The sequence below is a fragment of the Scyliorhinus torazame genome, chromosome 3 (genome assembly GCF_047496885.1).
Source record: "Scyliorhinus torazame isolate Kashiwa2021f chromosome 3, sScyTor2.1, whole genome shotgun sequence".
Classification (NCBI taxonomy): Eukaryota; Metazoa; Chordata; class Chondrichthyes; order Carcharhiniformes; family Scyliorhinidae; genus Scyliorhinus; species Scyliorhinus torazame.
Window position 1 is genome coordinate 223,298,716 of NC_092709.1, and position 20,919 is coordinate 223,319,634.

A 20,919-nucleotide genomic window follows, 5' to 3' on the forward strand; every position below is an offset into this window, starting at 1 on the left:
CTTTTCTAATTGGAGGGCTGTGACCAGTGGTGTTCCACAGGGATCAGTGTTGGGACCTTTGCTGTTTGTAGTATATATAAATGATTTGGAGGAAAATGTAACTGGTCTGATTAGTAAGTTTGCAGACGACACAAAGGTTGGTGGAATTGCGGATAGCGATGAGGACTGTCTGAGGATACAGCAGGATTTAGATTGTCTGGAGACTTGGGCGGAGAGATGGCAGATGGAGTTTAATCCGGACAAATGTGAGGTAATGCATTTTGGAAGGGCTAATGCAGGTAGGGAATATACAGTGAATGGTAGAACCCTCAAGAGTATTGAAAGTCAAAGAGATCTAGGAGTACAGGTCCACAGGTCATTGAAAGGGGCAACACAGGTGGAGAAGGTAGTCAAGAAGGCATACGGCATGCTTGCCTTCATTGGCCGGGGCATTGAGTATAAGAATTGGCAAGTCATGTTGCAGCTGTATAGAACCTTAGTTAGGCCACACTTGGAGTATAGTGTTCAATTCTGGTCGCCACACTACCAGAAGGATGTGGAGGCTTTAGAGAGGGTGCAGAAGAGATTTACCAGAATGTTGCCTGGTATGGAGGGCATAAGCTATGAGGAGCGATTGAATAAACTCGGTTTGTTCTCACTGGAACGAAGGAGGTTGAGGGGCGACCTGATAGAGGTATACAAAATTATGAGGGGCATAGACAGAGTGGATAGTCAGAGGCTTTTCCCCAGGGTAGAGGGGTCAATTACTAGGGGGCATAGGTTTAAGGTGAGAGGGGCAAGGTTTAGAGTAGATGTACGAGGCAAGTTTTTTACGCAGAGGGTAGTGGGTGCCTGGAACTCGCTACCGGAGGAGGTAGTGGAAGCAGGGACGATAGGGACATTTAAGGGGCATCTTGACAAATATATGAATAGGATGGGAATAGAAGGATACGGACCCAGGAAGTGTAGAAGATTGTAGTTTAGTCGGGCAGTATGGTCGGCACGGGCTTGGAGGGCCGAAGGGCCTGTTCCTGTGCTGTACATTTCTTTGTTCTTTGTTTGTTCTTTGAATTGGACATTCTGAATTTTCCCTCCGTGTACCCAAACAGGTGCCGGAGTGTGGCAACTAGGGGATTTTCACAGTAACTTCATTGCAGTGTTAATGTAAACCTACTTGTGACACTAATAAAGATATTATTATTATTAAGCCTGAAGTATTCTCTCAGACAGAAAACCAGAGAGTAAAATTCATAGATGATCCTTCAATTTTAATTACATTTTTAAGAGACTGAAAAAAATTAAAATAGGACATACAAAGTGCTTTCAGGGGCTGGTTTAGCACATGGCTGAATCGCTGGCTTTGAAAGCAGACCAAGGCAGGCTAGCAGCACGGTTCAATTCCCGTACCAGCCTCCCCAAACAGGCGCCAGAATGTGGCGACTAGGGGCTTTTCACAGTAACTTTATTTGAAGCCTACTTGTGACAATAAGCGATTTTCATTTTTTCAAGGTGGAAATCAACATCAAAATTTATAAACATTTTAAAATATGAAATTTGAGAAATTTTACATTTCACAATTATAAAATAAATTTTCCACGGTCAGAGATTTTTCAGTAGTAATTATAAACTTAGTACTTTGTTAAACATATGTGCATTTTCAAGGCTTTTCGAGACCATGAGCAATTTTCCATGAGCTCAGTAATTTTTAGATTTCAGGCTTGAGACAGGACTAGGGTACACCAATAAGACACCCTGTGGAGATTTCGGTCTTTTAACTATGTATTTGTAGATTATGGAGCCTACTGTCAGTTTCAGAAGAGTAATGACAGCGATCATTGACAGTCATTATTTTTTTTAAATGAGTGAGTACCCAATTCTTTTTGTTTTCAAATTAAGGAGCAATTTAGCATGGTCAATCCACCTAACCTGCTGATCTTTGGGTTGTGGGGGTGAGACCCATGCAGACACGGGGAGAATGTGCAAATTCCACACGGACAGTGACCCGGGACCGGGGTCGAACGTGTGTCCACTGTGCCACCGTGCCACCCCAACAGTCATTATTACTGCAAAAATGCAGAACATTTAATTTCACTTATTGAGAATGAAAGTAGCTGTTGACCATTTGAACAGTCTTCACCTGAACCATGTGGGACCAGTGTCATGGCGAATCATGCATAATAACACAAGAGATAGGAGTAGACCACATGGCCCATCAAGCCTGCTCCTTCATTCAATACACTCTTTAGCTTCATGCCTGTTCCCCATATGTCTAGATTCCCTGAGAAACCGAAATTTTACCGATTCCAGCCGCAAATATAGTCAACAATGGAATATCCACAACCAACTGGGATAGGAAATTTGAAACATTTACAGCCTAGAGTGAAGAAGTTTCTACTTTCACTGCTAAATGATAACCCTCTCTCACCCTTAAGACTGTCATGTGAGTACCTTTAAGAAATGGGTGTTTAAGAAATGTACGTTTAAGAAGTGAGTGTTTATAAATGGGTGTGTATATAAATATCTGTAGTGAGTGTACCTTTAAGAAATGGGTGTTTATTACTGCAGTGATGCCAGAGAGTGGGTGGAGCTGGGCTGTCTGTCAGCTTTTTACTTTCGTTTTAGGCTGTTTGTTGCAGGGTGTGTTTTAGTTTCGTTTTCAGAGCTGGATAGCTGCAGTCACAGCCAGAAGGGGTATTAGTCTATCTCTCTGTAATCTAAAGACTGTAAATCGATCCTTTGGTGATTTAAAACTAATAACTGCTCTCAGTAGTGACTTTAAGCTGATGTGCTCCTGTTTAAAGGTTTTTTAAAAGTCTTATGGATGTTAAAAGGACAGCTTAAGGATTACTTAGTGTTGTATTCTTTGGGGGTTGTATTTGAATTAATGGTTGCCAAGATGTTCACTGTATGTTTTAAAAAGATTCACTTGAGTTTATAGAAGAAACATTGTTTTGCTTTAAAAAATACTTTACCATTTCTGCTGTACCACACCTGTAGAGTGGGCCATGTGCTCCCAATACCCCAATCTATTAAAAGTTGTGGATCAGGTGAACTCCATGATACACATTGGGGTTCTCTAACAAGACTATAATCCCTGGTTCTAAATTGCCCAGTTCAGGGAAGCAATCTGTGTCTACCCCATCAACCCCTTTCAGAAGCTTGAATCTTTCACGAAGGTCACCACTCATTCTTCTAAACCGAAGGACATATTAACCCAATTTACCCAGCCTCTTATCAGAGGACATCCCCTCATTCCAGGGATTAACTTAGTGAACCTTGGCTGTACTGCCTCCAACACAGGTATATCCTTCCTTAAACCAAAATTGTGATCTCACCAAAGCCCCGCATAATTACAGCAAGGTTTATTTGTTCTTGTACCCCAATCCCCTTGCCAAAAAAGCCAACATGTTATTGTCTTCCCAATTGCTTGCTGTACCTGCATGCAAACTTTTGAGTTCCTTGTGCAAATGAGTTCCTTTTGCAAAAATACCCAAGTCTCTCTGAACAAACATTTACAAGTTCCGCATCTTTTAAAAAAGCATTCTATTTTTGTGTTCTTACAACCCAAGTGCATCACCTCACATTTCCCCACATGATATTCCATCTGCCCATATCTCTTTACAGCCTGCGCCCTCTTCAACTTAATTTCCTTAGCTTCGATCCCGACCCCGGGTCACTGTCCGTGTGGAGTTTGCACATTCTCCCCGTGTTTGCGAGGGTCTCACCCCTACAACCCAAAGAAGTTCGGGGTAGGTGGATTGGCCGTGCTAAATTGCCCCTTAAATTGGGAAAAAAATGAATTGGGCATTTAAATTTTGTTTTTGTTTTTTAAATCTCATGTAATAGTGGGCAGCACGGTAGCACAAGTGATTATCACTGTGGCTTCACAGCGCCAGGGTCCCAGGTTCGATTCCCCGCTGGGTCACTGTCTGTGCGGAGTTTGCACGTTCTCCCCGTGTCCGCGTGGGTTTCCTCCGGGTGCTCCGGTTTCCTCCCACAGTCCAAAGACGTGCAGGTTAGGTGGATTGGCCATGCTAAATTACCCGTAGTGTCCATAAAGGTTGGGAGGGGTTATTGGGTTGCGGGGATAAGGTGGAAGTGAGGGATTAATGTGGGTCGGTGCAGACTCGATGGGCCGAATGGCCTCCTTCTGCACTGTATGTTCTATGTAATCTATGTAATCTATGTAATCTATAACATTGTGGTATCAGTCCTTATGTGTGTGAAGCATAGGGCTATCTTGAGAAAATGCAATGCTGTGATTTGGAGTTGCACTATCAATTAAAGTATGGTGCAAGAGGATCATCTGAACACATAAAACCTACTATTATTTCAAATGTAGGAATTTTTGTCTGCCACAGTGAACAATTGACTTCATAAACCACATGCAAAAATCAATTAGGGAAGTGGTAGCTTGCAGTGCGTCCAATATCTTTCCCAAAATGTAGAGAAAAGTGGATGAAGAATGTAATCATTAAGCTGGTTTGGCACAAACAATTGAAACAAAATGTTTAATTATGGCAAAAGAAAAACTTTCCCATTAATAACCCACTAGGAAGAAAACTGGGCAGATATGAAGCATTGAAATCTGTAGATTTTAAGAATGCAACCTCATGTGGTCATAAATTATGCACTATGTGAAGCTGCTATTCCTTATCCTTCAAATTTATGGTGGATAGAACAGCATTATCGTTCAGGGACTTGAGCGGTGGCAAGTTAATAAGCAACCCACTTGACCCAGAAAATGTATACGGGAAGAATTAATTTAAAACTCAGAGCTCTGTCTTATGTTCCGTAATAATGTGAGTCCATGCAGATTTTTAAAAATGAATACATGAAATCTGACAGTTCAACATTATGCACTGCTTCTAAATTCAAGTTAATAAAGACAAATACACTTTAAGCCCTTTAAATATTTATTTCCAGTGTATTTGCATACAAATCATGATCCATGCGAGATTAAACCTTACAGATTTTATTTGTATATGTACTTATCTCAATTACAATTTTGCTTTATCTCCTCTCCTCTCCCTTGCTACAAATTGAAAGAATTATAATATATTGCTGTACCTACAAAGCACTTTTTACCATGGAATGGCACTGCAGTTCACAAGGTCTACATCATCTGGATGACCCATCTTACTGGCCAGCTGAAATTTTCCAGTTACGCTTGTCAGATTTAGTGGATTATCATTTATTTGTGCCTGTCACAGAAAGCGACCATCAGGAGTACTCTGACATGCCAACGATTTCAGTGCAGAGAACCTAATCCGCAATCTTTAAGTTCAGATCAACTCATTTTCAGAGAAGTACAATTGTCATTAAATGCTATATTTTGCTTAAAACGTTATTTAAACTGGAATGTTAAAACTGGAGATAAAAATCCCCACCCTCCAATTCATACTTGTGAATTTTTAGTTACATAGCCATGTAAAGCAGAAACTGCACTGGTTTTGTTACAGATGCTTTAGTCAGTTAACATCATCGTAACACAATTGAAATATCTTCTGTTGCCAAGGTGAATACTTAAATGAAGCAATCACATCTCTCCTTTGCGGAAGGATTTAAAGTGGTTACAATACCTTCAACTGTCACTGTGTTTGCTTTTCTCATATGCTGGAAGATATCACAGCAACAGCACCCCTATAAAGCATCAACTCTTCAAACAAGAGCTCACACAGCAAATGATAACAGTGAAATCAACTCAGGAAGAGGGCATAATCCAGCTAGATCATGTCGAGTGTCTTGACTAAAATATCTAACTCAAGTGATCAGAAATCAAACTTGACTTTCCATTTCTGAATGGCACAATGCCATACTGACCATTTACTGCAGTGAAGCCCCCATAAAACACTATTGTAGAAATAAATGCTAGTACAGAGATCAATGGACAAGCAGATCAGTGTAGAAAACACATTCTTTGATGTTATCATTCAAGTTTATTTTAAAATCTCTGGAAACACTAAAGAGCCCATTTAAGGTCACCTTAAAAGAATGTATACCAAGAAAAAATATTGCAATTATATAGTGCCTTTCATGACCTCAGGACATGTTTATGCGCTTCACAGCCAATCAAGTACTTTTGAAGTAGTCACTTTTATAAACATGCAGGAAATATTTTGTACAGGAAGGTGCTACAAAACAGCAAGGTGGTATCTGTTTTCACCTGATGTTAACGGAGGAATGAAAGTGGTCACAACACAGGAGAGAAGTCTCCATTTTTCCTTCACAGTGCCACGGAATCTTCCCCAGGTGGTTCAACATCTCATCAAAAAAAAAAAAACAGCACTCTCACCAGGGCAGCACACCCTCAGTACTGCACTGAGGTGTTGGTCTAGATTTTGTGCTCAAATATCTGAAGTGGGACTTGGACAACCTTCTGTCTCAGATGAGAGTTCAACCCGAGCCATGGCTGAAACCCAAGTATATGCTGAAGAATTTACCGATCAGTGGTTATGAAAGACAACCTGCTTATTTATCAAAATTACATATAAATCTATATTGTTTAAGGTCCAGAGACAATAACAAGGAAGGCATACATGTCAATATTGTTTTACTTCTGAAGTGACACTTTACATAGTTACAATTTATAAATTAAACCATGTCTATGTACAAATAAGCTGATTTTGCCTACAAGATTTAATATTTGTTTAATCAGATGACCAACATATTCACAGCACACAATATCACAAAAAACCCATATTTGACCAAGATGTCTATGTATTTTGGCATTACAACCAGGAAGGTCACCATGTTTGATAACACTGTTCAGTTTTGCCCAGATCTCGTCCAGGTGCCGAGCACTGCAATTGGGTTGATCAATGACCCACTTTGCCCTTTGAAAAGAATGCAACTGGAGCTTTTCTTTGATCATTTGAAGTCTTTGACTGATTGCCAAAGTGCTTGGTCCCTTTATTCTGCTGTATCCTGCAATACTCCAAGACCGTTCTGATTTATAGTCCTCATTTGTAACTTCACAGCATAAATGTGTCATTTTCGGAAGCAATTCCGCAGTAGCCACCCAAGTAAGAGGACCAACCCTCTGCAGATTTGCAGAAAATTCCAGAAGATCCTCCGTGCAATCATAATTTTGAGTTTCTGTTTTGAATGCTAATTCAACCAAATATTTTTCAATTCTTTTTGCTTCTTCATTTGAAATAGTTGGTGGACATTTCTGAGGCTTCACTGGTAAACTTTGTAGATTATTTGGAACCAACGGCATGAACCTTTGTGAAGTTCTTTGGGGGAAGTCTTCCAGCAATCTTTTTGCAATTTTCAGTACATCAGCAGAACAGTCTTGATTAGGTCTATAATGTACCACTAACTCCATATAAATGATGATTCTGGGCAACAAGCAGCTGTCTCAGCCTGAATCCCTGGAGGTCAATGAATATTAGGGAGGCCTTTTCCGAAATAATGTCATAATTGCAAATCTATAAGTCATTCAGAATGAAGTGATTTGTCACTGACTGTGCTTCCTTCAACAGTTTAAAAGTAGCACAATATTGGGACGCAGCAGTCCATCAGAAGGCACTACCCTGCAGAAATAAATGTCATTAAATTTGTTTTAAAAGCAATTCTTCAACTAAAAACAGCAATGCAGCTTTTTAAAATTTATCTTGGTATTTTGCTTCAAACACTGACATTTCTCCATTTCAGATCTGCATGCACACAAATTCCCAACCTAATTCTGCCCTCTGCAGAACCGATGTAAAACTATCAAATGTCATACCCTATTTACAGGAGATAAAACAAGAAAGCATTAGATGACAGCATTGGTTCTGTGGTAGTTCTTTCGCATCAGTCGAAGTGCATAGTCTGCAATCGCATTCCAAAGGCTTGAACACAGAATCCGAGCTGGTAGCCCAGTGCAGGACCAGTATCCCGCATTTAAAGCAAGTTCCACTGCTGTGTTTTTGTTTTAGCTTGGTTTGTAAATTAGGGATGTTTCCGAATGGTGTTGACTCCATTTTTATTTTTATTAATAAACATTTTATTGACTTATTTTTGGTATTACAACAACAACAAAATAAACAATGTACATGAATCTATAAACATAGTGCAAAACACGTCTCCTCCCTTACAGGTCCCACCTCTATTAACCCCCTACTCTAAACTAAACTAACCTCCCCATCCCCCTTCTGCTGATGATTAATTTTCCGCAAAGAAGTCGACGAACGGTTGCCACCTCCGGGCGAACCCTAACATTGACCCTCTCAAGGCGAACTTGATTTTCTTCAAACAGAGAAGGCTAGCCATGTCCGATAGCCAGGCCTCAGATTTTGGGGGCTTTGAGTCTCTCCAAGCTAATAGTATCCATCTCCGGGCTACCAGGGAAGCAAAGGCCAGAACGTCTACCTCTTTCTCCTCCTGGATTCCGGGGTCTACTGACACCCTGAAAATCGCCACCTCTGGACTCGATGCTACCCTTGTTTTTAACACTGTGGACATGCAAACCCCTGCCAAAATCCCCCAAGCTTCGGACATACCCAAAACAGGTGGACATGATTCGCTGGTCCTCCCGCACACTTTGCACACTTGTCTTCCACCCCAACGAATCTGCTCATCAGGGCCACTGTCATGTGAGCCTGTTGAACAACCTTGAATTGTATCAGGCTGAGCCTGGCACATGTTGTGGACGCGTTAACTCTACTCAACGTATCCGCCCACAGACCATCCTCTATCTCTCCTCCCAGCTCCTCCTCCCACTTGCGCTTCAGCTCCTCGGTCTGCATCTCCTCTGATCCCATATGTTCCTTATAAATGTCGGAGACGCCCCCCCTCCCATCCACCCTCTGAAAATTACCCTGTCCTGAATCCCCCTTGGCGGTAGGAGTGGGAAGGTTGACACCTGTCTACGTAGGAAGTCCCGCACCTGCAGGTACCTGAATTTGTTTCCCCTTGCCAACCCAAACTTCTCCTCCAGCGCCCTCATACTCGGAGAGCTCCCTTCTATAAACATAGCCCCCATTCTCTGAATCCCTGCTCTCTGCCATACCCGGAACCCTCCATCCATACTTCCCGGGGCAAACCGCTGATTTTACAGATTTGGGACCAGACCGATGCTCCCTCTGCTCCCACACGTCTCCTCCATTGCCCCCAGACTCTCAGGGCCGCCACCACCACCACGGGGCTGGTGGAGTACTGTGCCGGCAGGAACGGCAGAGGCACAGTTACCAAGGCCCCTAAACTGGTGCCCTTGCATGAAGCAGCCTCCATACGCTTCCATGCTGACCCTCCCCCACCACCCACTTCCTGATCATGGCTATATTCGCCACCCAGTAATAGTTACTAAAATTTGGCAGCGCCAGCCCACCCTCTCCCAGACTCCGCTCAAGCATTACCTTCCTTACTCGCAGGGTCTGGCCCACCCAAACAAAGCCAGAGATCACTTTGTTGACCCGTTTAAAAAAAAGAGGACCTCGGAACAAAAATGGGGAGACACTGAAATACAAACAGGAATCTCGGGAGGACCATCATCTTCACCGTCTGCACCCTCCCAGCCAGCGACAACAGGAGCGCATCCCATCTCCCAAAATCATCCTTCATTTGGTCTACTAGTCGGGCCAGATTTAATTTATGCAGCCGGTCCCATTCCCGCGCCACTTGGATGCCTAGATACCTAAAGCTTCCCCCCACTAATCTTAATGGTAGCTCCCCCAATCGCCTCTCCTGTCCCCACGCCTGGACCACAAACATCACACTTTTCCCCATATTTAGCTTATACCCCAAAAACCGGCCAAATTCCCCTAGAATCGTCATGATTTCTTCCTTCCCCTCTATTGGGTCCGATACATACAGAAGCAGGTCGTCTGCATAAAGCGAGACTCTGTGCTCTTCCCCCACCGACCAGCCCCTTGAAGCTCTCAGAGCAATTGCCAGCGGCTCTATACCTAGCAAGAACAACAGTGGGGAGAGCGGCCTCCCTGTCTCATCCCCCGGTGCAGTCTAAAGCAGTCCGATGTTGTCCTATTCGTCCGTACGCTTGCCACAGGAGCCTGATACAGCAACCTGACCCAGTCAGTAAAGCCCCTCCCAAATCCGAACCGTCCCAGTATCTCCCACAGATATTCCCATTCTACCTAATTAAAAGCCTTCTCTGCGTCCATTGCGACCACTACCTCCAGCTTCCTACCTTCCGGGGGCATCATGAAAATGAAATGAAATGAATGAAAATCGCTTATTGTCACAAGTAGGCTTCAAATGAAGTTACTGTGAAAAGCTCCTAGTCGCCACATTCCGGCGCCTGTTCGGGGAGGCTGTTACGGGTTTAATAGCCTTCTTATATTGGCCACCAACTGCCTACCCTTAACAAACCCCGTCTGGTCCTCCCCAATGACGTCCGGAACACAATCCTCAATCCTGGAGGACAAAATTTTGGACAGCAGTTTGGCGCCCACATTCAACAAGGATAACGGCCTGTAGGACTCACACAGCTCTGGGTTCTTGTCCCGCTTCAGGATCAGCGAAACCTCTCGCCCTCTCTTCCTTGTAGCACCCTTCTCTCCCTTGCCTCATTGAACATCCTCATCAACACCGGTCCCAATATCCCAGAGAACTTTTTATAGAACTTCACTGGGTACCCAACTGACCCCGGGGCTTTACCCGACTGCATTGCCTTCAGACCCTCCCCAATCTCTTCCAACCCGATAGCCCCCCCCCCAGCCCTTCTACCCCAGCCCTTCTACCAGCTCCCTGCCCGTCCACCTTTGGGAAATTCAGCCCACCTAAGAAGTGCTTCATCCCCTCCAGCCCCGTAGGGGGTTCTGACCCATACAGTCTACTGTAAAAATCCCTAAACGCCTTATTCACCCCTGCTAAATCTCCAACCAGGTTCCCATCTCCGTTATTTATTTTCCCTATATCCCTGGCTGCCTCCCTCTTTCTAAGCTGCTGTGCAAGCATTCTGCTAGCCTTCATGCTCATAGATCGCCCCCCTCGCCTTTCTCAGCTGCTCCACCCGCTCCCTGTGGTTAACAAGCCGAACTCTGCCTGTAGCCTCCACCATTCTCTTAAAAGCCCTGCCTCTGGGGTCACCGCATACTACAGATCGATAGGAAGTATCTCCTTTACCAGTCGGTCCGACTCTGCCCTGTCCTCCTTCTCCCTGTGGGCCCGTATCGAGATCAGCTCCCCTCTAATCACCGCCTTCAGTGCTTCCCAGGCCACCGCTGCTGAAATTTCCCCCGTGTCGTTGACTTGCAGGTAGCTCTGAATACAATTCCTCAGCCGCTTGCACACCCCTTCGTCAGCCAAAAGTCCCACATCTAACCTCCAGTGCGGGCACTGGTTACTGTCTTTACTAACCTGCAGGTCAGCCCACTGCAGAGCATGGTCTGAGATTGTGATCGCCGAGTACCCAGTGTCCACCACCCCCATCAGTAAAGCCCTGCTCAGAATAAAGAAATCAATCCGGGAGTACACTTTGTGCACGTGTGAGTAGGATAACTCCTTCACCCTCGGCTGCCCAAATCTCCATGGATCCGCCCCCCCCCCCGGCCATCTGTTCCATGAACCCTTTTAGTTCCTTTGCTATTGCTGGCACCCTGTCCGTTTTGTGCTTGACCGGTCTAAGCCAGGGTCGATAATTGTGTTGATGTCCCCTCCCATGACCAGCTTGTGCGAATCCAGGTCCGTTATCTTCCCCAGCATCCTCTTTATGAACTCCACATCATCCCAATTTGGCGCATACACATTTACTAATACCACCTGCACCCACTCCAGTTTCCCACTGACCATAATGTACCGACCTCCCACATCCGAGACTATTCTATCCACCTCAACCACCACCCGCTTATTGACCAGGATCGTGACCCCTCCAGTCTTTGAATCCAGTCCCAAGTGAAAGACCTGACTGACCCAGCCTTTCCTCAATCTAATCTGGTCAGCTACTCTAAGGTGCGTCTCCTGCAACATTACCACGTCCGCCTTCAGTCCACTCAGATCATCATAGATTATCATAGAATTTACAGTGCAGAAGGAGGCCATTCGGCCCATCGAGTCTGCACCGGCTCTTGGAAAGAGCAGCCTACCCAAGGTCAACACCTCCACCCCATCCCCATAACCCAGTAACCCCGTCCAACCTGGATTGTAGTTTATGGGTAAGGGAGAATGAGAGTATAGAGGTCAGGAGCACAGATTTGACGTCGCAGGAGGGGGCCAGTGTTCAGGTAGGTGGTTTGAAGTGTGTCTATTTCAATGCCACGAGTATACGAAATAAGGTAGGGGAACTGGCAGCATGGGTTGGTACCTGGGACTTCGATGTTGCGGCCATTTCGGAGACATGGATAGAGCAGGGACAGGAATGGATGTTGCAGGTTCCGGGGTTTAGGTGTTTTAGTAAGCTCAGAGAAGGAGGCAAAAGAGGGGGAGGTGTGGCGCTGCTAGTCAAGAGCAGTATTACGGTGGCGGAGAGGATGCTAGATGGGGACTCATCTTCCGAGGTAGTATGGGCTGAGGTTAGAAACAGGAAAGGAGAGGTCACCCTGTTGGGAGTTTTCTATAGGCCTCCAAATAGTTCGAGGGATGTAGAGGAAAGGATGGCGAGGATGATCCTGGATAAGAGCGAAAGTAACAGGGTAGTTATTATGGGAGACTTTAACTTTCCAAATATTGACTGGAAAAGATATAGTTCGAGTACATTAGATGGGTCGTTTTTTGTACAGTGTGTGCAGGAGGGTTTCCTGACACAATATGTTGACAGGCCAACAAGAGGCGTGGCCACGTTGGATTTGGTTTTGGGTAATGAACCAGGCCAGGTGTTGGATTTGGAGGTAGGAGAGCACTTTGGGGACAGTGACCACAATTCGGTGACGTTTACGTTAATGATGGAAAGGGATAAGTATACACCGCAGGGCAAGAGTTATAGCTGGGGGAAGGGCGATTATGATGCCATTAGACGTGACTTGGGGGGATAAGGTGGAGAAGTAGGCTGCAAGTGTTGGGCACACTGGATAAGTGGAGCTGGTTCAAGGATCAGCTACTGCGTGTTCTTGAAAAGTATGTACCGGTCAGGCAGGGAGGAAGGCGTAGAGCGAGGGAACCGTGGTTTACCAAAGAAGTGGAATCTCTTGTTAAGAGGAAGAAGGAGGCCTATGTGAAGATGAGGTGTGAAGTTTCAGTTGGGGCGATGGATAGTTACAAGGTAGCGAGGAAGGATCTAAAGAGAGAGCTAAGACGAGCAAGGAGGGGACATGAGAAGTATTTGGCAGGTAGGATCAAGGAAAACCCAAAAGCTTTCTATAGGTATGTCAGGAATAAGCGAATGACTAGGGAAAGAGTAGGACCAGTCAAGGACAGGGATGGGAAGTTGTGCGTGGAGTCTGAAGAGATAGGAGAGATACTAAATGAATATTTTGTCAGTATTCACTCTGGAAAAAGATAATGTTGTGGAGGAGAATGCTGAGACCCAGGCTATTAGAATAGATGGCATTGAGGTACGTAGGGAAGAGGTGTTGGCAATTCTGGACAGGCTGAAAATAGATAAGTCCCCGGGGCCTGATGGGATTTATCCTAGGATTCTCTGGGAGGCCAGGGAAGAGATTGCTGGACCTTTGGCTTTGATATTTATAGTACGAAGTCTTACAACACCAGGTTAAAGTCCAACAGGTTTGTTTCGATGTCACTAGCTTTCGGAGCGCTGCTCCTTCCTCAGGTGAATGCAGAGGTCTGTTCCAGAAACACATATATAGACAAATTCAAAGATGCCAAACAATGCTAGGAATGCGAGCATTAGCAGGTGATTAAATCTTTACAGATCCAGAGATGGGGTAACCCCAGGTTAAAGAGGTGTGAATTGTATCAAGCCAGGACAGTTGGTAGGATTTCGCAGGCCAGATGGTGGGGGATGAATGTAATGCGACGTGAATCCCAGGTCCCGGTTGAGGCCGCACTCATGTGTGCGGAACTTGGCTATAAGTTTCTGCTCGGCGATTCTGCGTTGTCGCGGGTCCTGAAGGCCGCCTTGGAGAACGCTTACCCGGAGATCAGAGGCTGAATGCCCTTGACTGCTGAAGTGTTCCCCGACTGGAAGGGAACATTCCTGCCTGGTGATTGTTGCGCGATGTCCGTTCATTCGTTGTCGCAGCGTCTGCATGGTCTCGCCAATGTACCACGCTTCGGGACATCCTTTCCTGCAGCGTATGAGGTAGACAACATTGGCCGAGTCGCACGAGTGTGTACCGCGTACCTGGTGGGTGGTGTTCTCACGTGTAATAGTGGTATCCATGTCGATGATCTGGCACGTCTTGCAGAGATTGCCATGGCAGGGTTGTGTGGTGTCGTGGTCACTGTTCTGAAGACTGGGTAGTTTGCTGCAAACAATGGTTCATTTGAGGTTGCGCGGTTGTTTGAAGGCAAGTAGTGGGGGTGTGGGGATGACCTTGGCAAGATGTTCATCGTCATCAATGACGTGTTGAAGGCTGTGAAGAAGATGACGTAGTTTCTCCGCTCCGGGGAAGTACTGGACGACGAAGGGTATTCTGTCGGTTGTGTCCCATGTTTGTCTTCTGAAGAGGTCGGTCCGGTTTTTCGCTGTGGCGCGTTGGAACTGTCGATCGATGAGTCGAGTGCCATATCCCGTTCGTACAAGGGCATCTTTCAACATCTGTAGATGTCTGTTACGCTCCTCCTCGTCTGAGCAGATCCTGTGTATACGGAGCGCTTGTCCATAGGGGATGGCTTCTTTAATGTGTTTAGGGTGGAAGCTGGAGAAGTGGAGCATCATGAGGTTATCTGTGGGTTTGCGGTAAAGCGAAGTGCTGAGGTGACCGTCCTTGATGGAGACGAGTGTGTCCAAGAATGCAACTGATTTTGGAGAGTAGTCCATGGTGAGTCTGATGGTTGGATGGAACTCATTAATAAGTTCCAGGTACGCGGTACATACTCGTGCGACTCGGCCAATGTTGTCTACCTCATACGCTGCAGGAAAGGATGTCCCGAAGCGTGGTACATTGGCGAGACCATGCAGACGCTGCGACAACGAATGAACGGACATCGCGCAACCATCACCAGGCAGGAATGTTCCCTTCCAGTCGGGGAACACTTCAGCAGTCAAGGGCATTCAGCCTCTGATCTCCGGGTAAGCGTTCTCCAAGACGGCCTTCAGGACCCGCGACAACGCAGAATCGCCGAGCAGAAACTTATAGCCAAGTTCCGCACACATGAGTACGGCCTAAACCGGGACCTTGGATTCATGTCGCATTACATTCATCCCCCACCATCTGGCCTGCGAAATCCTACCAACTGTCCTGGCTTGATACAATTCACACCTCTTTAACCTGGGGTTACCCCATCTCTGGATCTGTAAAGATTTAATCACCTGCTAATGCTCGCATTCCTAGCATTGTTTGGCATCTTTGAATTTGTCTATATATGTGTTTCTGGAACAGACCTCTGCATTCACCTGAGGAAGGAGCAGCGCTCCGAAAGCTAGTGACATCGAAACAAACCTGTTGGACTTTAACCTGGTGTTGTAAGACTTCGTACTGTGCTCACCCCAGTCCAACGCCGGCATCTCCACATTTTGATTTTTATGTCATCATTAGCTACAGGAATAGTGCCAGAGGACTGGAGGTTAGCAAATGTGGTCCCTTTGTTCACAAAGGGGAGCAGAGACAACCCCTGCAACTATAGACCGGTGGGCCTCACGTTTGTAGTGGGTAAAGTCTTGGAGGGGATAAGAAGAGACAAGATTTATAATCATCTAGATAGGAATAATATGATCAGGGATAGTCAGCATGGCTTTGTGAAGGGTAGGTGATGCCTCACAAACCTTATCGAGTTCTTTGAGAAGGTGACTGAACAGGTAGACGAGGGTAGAGCAGTTGATATGGTGTATATGGATTTCAGTAAAGCGTTTGATAAGGTTCCCCACGGTAGGCTATTGCAGAAAATATGGAGGCTGGGGATTGAGGGTGATTTAGAGATGTGGATCAGAAATTGGCTAGCTGAAAGAAGGCAGAGGGTGGTGGTTGATGGGAAATGTTCAGAAAGGAGTACAGTCACAAGTGGAGTACCACAAGGATCTGTTCTGGGGCCGTTGCTGTTTGTCATTTTTATCAATGACCTAGAGGAAGGTGCAGAAGGGTGGGTGAGTAAATTTGCAGACGATACTAAAGTCGGTGGTGTTGTCGACAGTGTGGAAGGATATAGCGGGTTACAGAGGGATATAGATAAGCTGCAGAGCTGGGCTGAGAGGTGGCAAATGGAGTTTAATGTAGAGAAGTGTGAGGTGATTCACTTTGGAAGGAATAACAGGAATGCGGAATATTTGGCTAATGGTAAAGTTCTTGAAAGTGTGGATGAGCAGAGGGATCTAGGTGTCCATATACATAGATCCCTGAAAGTTGCCACCCAGGTTGATAGGGTTGTGAAGAAGGCCTATGGAGTGTTGGCCTTTATTGGTAGAGGGATTGAGTTCCGGAGTCAGGAGGTCATGTTGCAGCTGTACAAAACTCTGGTACGGCTGCATTTGGAGTATTGCGTACAGTTCTGGTCACCGCATTATAGGAAGGACGTGGAGGCTTTGGAGCGGGTGCAGAGGAGATTTACCAGGATGTTGCCTGGTATGGAGGGAAAATCTTATGAGGAAAGACTGATGGACTTGAGGTTGTTTTCGTTGGAGAGAAGAAGGTTAAGAGGAGACTTAATAGAGGCATACAAAATGATCAGGGGGTTAGATAGGGTGGACAGTGAGAGCCTTCTCCCGCGGATGGAAATGGCTGGCACGAGGGGACATAGCTTTAAACTGAGGGGTAATAGATATAGGACAGAGGTCAGAGGTAGGTTCTTTACGCAAAGAGTAGTGAGGCCGTGGAATGTCCTACCTGCAACAGTAGTGAACTCGCCAACATTGAGGGCATTTAAAAGTTTATTGGATAAACATATGGATGATAATGGCATAGTGTAGGTTAGATGGCTTTTGTTTCGGTGCAACATCGTGGGCCGAAGGGCCTGTACTGCGCTGTATCGTTCTATGTTCTATGTAACACTAAGGGCAATTTATCATGGCCAATCCACCTAACCTGCACATCTTTGGACTGTGGGAGGAAACCAGAGCACCCGGAGGAAACCCACGCACACACGGGGAGGATGTGCAGACTCCGCACAGACAGTGACCCAAGCCTGAATCGAACCTGGGACCCTGGAGCTGTGAAGCAATTGTGCTATCCACAATGCTACCGAGCTGCCCACAGTAGTTGGAGACAAGCAGGATTCATTAATCTCATTCAAACCATTAGATCACAGATGCGCGAACACGCGTGCTCTCTTGACTAGCCCATTTAGCCCTCGATCATTCCAGGTGATCAGCCTAGTTTGGGGGGGGGGGGGGGGTGCTCATTGCCCCCCCCCCCCCCCCCCCTCGCCGATCAGCCATCCCCTTTTTTGGGCCCGCCTCCAGCCCGTGCTCCGTGCTTCAAACGGCCTGCCCCCAGGCAGCCTCCGCCCCCAACCTCCTCTCTGTCCCTCAGCACAAGTCCCTCCCTCGTCAGCAGAACATTTCCCCCCCCTCCCCCCCTTGTAACAATACAATGTAACCCAACCCCTTCAATAAAGACTCCATTTTTATTTTAACATAGCTACTTTGCATGCTCAGGTCTTACAAAAACAAACCGTAACTTCCCTCCACTGATATCCCACTTGCCGCCTCCTTTCCCAAACAAGCACTCACTGCCTCATTGTGAGGGAGGGTAAGCGGGAGGTGAAAGTGGGCAGCGGGAGGGAAGTCAAAATAATTAGTATGTCAAGTGTTGGTAAGAGAATCTTTTGGGTCAGTTAGGTTCAAGGTAGCCAACAGGTGTTGAATGTAAAAATTACAGGTCGCCGACTTCCGGTGACGGCGGAAGGCGGCCGCACAATGGAGAGCCCCCGCTCGGGAACGGCAATTTCGGGGCTTTAAGCCCGGTCCCAGGTTCCACGGAGTCGGCAGAAGCAGGGAGAAGGCACGGAGGAGGCACTGAGAAGACACAGGAGGGAACAAAAACCCAAAGAAAAATGTCGAGGGTGAGCAAAAAAACGGCCGAAAAAAAACCAGCTGGAGAGGTCCGTCGGGGAGTGGAAAGGTCACCGCGGGGTCACCAGGAAAAATGGAGGCTGGAGCACCAGGGAAGGCCGCACTGCTTACGGCTGAAGAAATAACCAAGGGTTATTTCTTAAGGAAGTGGAGGAGACGTTATTGCAGCACGGTGATCAACTTGCCTCGATGGGGAAAGAGATGCGGAAGGTGATGGATACTAACAAGGATCTGCGAGGAAAAATGGAAGACCTGGAAAATAGATCCAGGCGACAGAACTTGAGGATTGTGGGGCTGCCCGAAGGAGTTGGAGGACCGAAGCCGACTGAGTATTTTGCGGCGATGCTGGCAAAACTACTGGGGGAGGGGGAGGACCCCTCCCGATATGAACTGGATCGGGCTCATCGGTCGTGGAGGCCTGTACCAAAGGCGAGTGAGCCGCCAAGGGCAGTGACTCTGTGCTTCCGTAGGTACAGGGTGAAGGAGAAGGTCCTGAGCTGGGCCAAGCAGAAGCGGGTGGTGCAGTGGGCTGGAGCTGGTATACGTGTATACCAGGACTTTACGGTGGAGCTGGCAAGGAGGCGGGCTGCCTTCAACCGGGTGAAGAGGGCACTGTACATTAGCAAGGTGCGGTGCGGCATAGTATATCCAGCAAAGCTGAGGGTGACTTACAAGCTCAGGGACTTTTATTTTGGAACGGCGGAAGCAGCGGAGGAGTTTGCGAAAGCAGAAGGACTGTGGCAGAACTGACAAATTGAGGAATGGCCATGTGCCGATGTAACCTCATGACTGTATTTTCTTCTTTTTTGTATCACTGCGCGCGGGTGTAGAGATTAAAGGAGCCAAGGTGGTATATATTTGGACAAGGGAAGGGACGGGACTTTCACTCAAAATGAGAGTTCTTTGGGGTGTAGGTGGATATGCGGGGTTTGTGTGCTAAAAGCTTTGGGCTTTCCTGGGGCCGGGCAAGTGGGAAAGGGACCCGGGCGGGGGCCTCCACGCTGGCCGGTTTGTGCCGGCCAGTGAACGAGAGTAAGGTGGGGGGAGAGGCTGCGGCCATCGGAGCCTGGCAGAACAGGGTCCGAGTGGTCTAGCCGGGGTGGAAAGTTGGGGGGGGAAGGAACCGAGGGTAGGGGGAGGAGTTGTACAAGAGGCAGTGGACGGGAGGAGCTGGAGACCTGGGGTGGGGGGGTGGGAGCTGTGTAAGATTAAGGGTGACTACGGGTAATCCCTGATTTATTTTTGTCATTTGTTTATGTAAACATGCGGGTTGAGGTTTGGGGGTTGGTGGGTAGATGGGATCGTTGTTGTTATTATGGGGACTGACATATCTTGCTGATTATTGTTTATTGTTGATGGATGTAAATGTGGGAGAAAATGTGAAGATGGAGGAGAATTAAAAAAATTAAAAAATTAAAGTAAAAATTACAGGTCAGGAATGTAACCATTAGGGCGGCACAATGGTTAGCGCTGCTGCATCACAGCACCAGGGACCTGGGACCCGGGTTTGATTCCGACCTCGAGTGACTGTGTGTGTGCAGTTTGCACGTTTCCCCCCCCCCAGTCTGCGTTGGGTTCCTCTGGGTATTCCGGTTTCCTCCCACAGTCCAAAGATGTGCAGGTTAGGTGCATTGATCATGCTAAATTGCCGCTTAGGGTGGAGTTGCTATAGGACAGGGGATTGAGCCTAGGCAGTGCGGTCGTGCAAAAAGGATCGGTCCAGACTCGATGGGCCGAATGGCTTACATCTGCACTGTAGGGATTCTATATTACATGTCTTCTTATTGAAAATTTTTATTTTGTTTTGCATGGCTTTTTTTAGGAACACATTATTCTGCTAAGTGAGGGATAGCTATATTGAGGGAGCTCTGCATTGTCACAGGTGCTGCCTTTCAGAAGAGGTACACTTAGCTAAATGTTAAAGATCCCACAGCGCTATTCACAGAAGAATAGGGAAGTTCTTCCGGTTTATCCCTCAACAAAAACATTAGCTGGCCATTTCTCTGTTGTTTTTGGGACCTTGTTGTGCATAAATTGGCTTCCACCTTTCCTACATAGCAACATTTTTAGTTGTACTGTGCTTTGGACATCCGGAGATCATAAAAAGCACAGTATAAATCAAATATTTTTCTCTTTATATCTGAAAAATTGTAAATAATGTGCAATGCCATTTGGCAGTCATCATGCAGGCTTATATGTAACATATCAAACACATTGAAAGTACAATTCAGCTGCTACATGTCTGGCTCGAGGGGTCAAATGGCCTATTTCCACTCCTATTTGATATGTTCATTTTAAAAATTACATTTTTCTGGGTATCAACAAATCAGTGGTATGATGTTGCCTGTTTTCTTTGAACAGACCATATTCATGATCAAACTCAAGCCAATTGAAAGCATTCACTTTACTTGCCCCACTGCACTAAATTAATTATGGGCATCTTGGCTCTTCTACGTTTCAGTATAAAATAAAAATGGAAGACATGGTGACCAACATTAGAGATATAGCTATAAGGTGGTCATAATTGAGAATTAAATAATCCAGATTATTACATATTTAGAAAGGAAAGGAAAAGTGAGAGCAATGATTAAAAGCACTCTTACAATATTCGCAGGTGCAGATGTAGTTGGATCACATCTAACATTATGACAAAGTGTACTAGATAGATGAAAACATGAAACTGCTAGCTGGCTTTGTCAAAATTAAAGCAAGACAGTGAAAGCAATCAGCAGAGACTTGTTGGAAGTGATGAATCAGACAGGGCTTAAACTATAATGGCAGCTGGCTACAGACCTTTTGATAGCAACAATGAAGAGAGGCAAAATGTATTATCTCAGACTTTAGAGGAGCTTGAAGCAGATGAAAACTTGTTTCAATACATTGCTTTAATCTGTACAAAGGTTGGGAAGAGCGGAGAATTTAACTCA

The 20,919-nt window shown here is 46.0% G+C and overlaps 1 protein-coding gene across 10 annotated transcripts in view; it reads right to left on the bottom strand.

The window, feature by feature from the left end:
• trappc13 (trafficking protein particle complex subunit 13) overlaps positions 1-20,919 on the bottom strand; it is a 148,953-nt gene that overhangs the window by 115,597 nt on the left and 12,437 nt on the right. Inside the window, exon 2 of one of the 10 annotated variants that reach the window (XM_072496926.1) lies at positions 6,610-7,517. The exons of 8 other annotated variants lie outside the window; for them this stretch is intronic. In XM_072496926.1, coding sequence (XP_072353027.1) covers positions 6,610-7,309 — 700 coding nt within the window. In that variant the 5' untranslated portion in view covers positions 7,310-7,517. Of the gene's footprint in view, positions 1-5,053; positions 6,543-6,609; positions 7,518-20,919 lie in introns of those variants that run through there. One more of the 10 variants, XM_072496921.1, reaches the window with a different exon arrangement.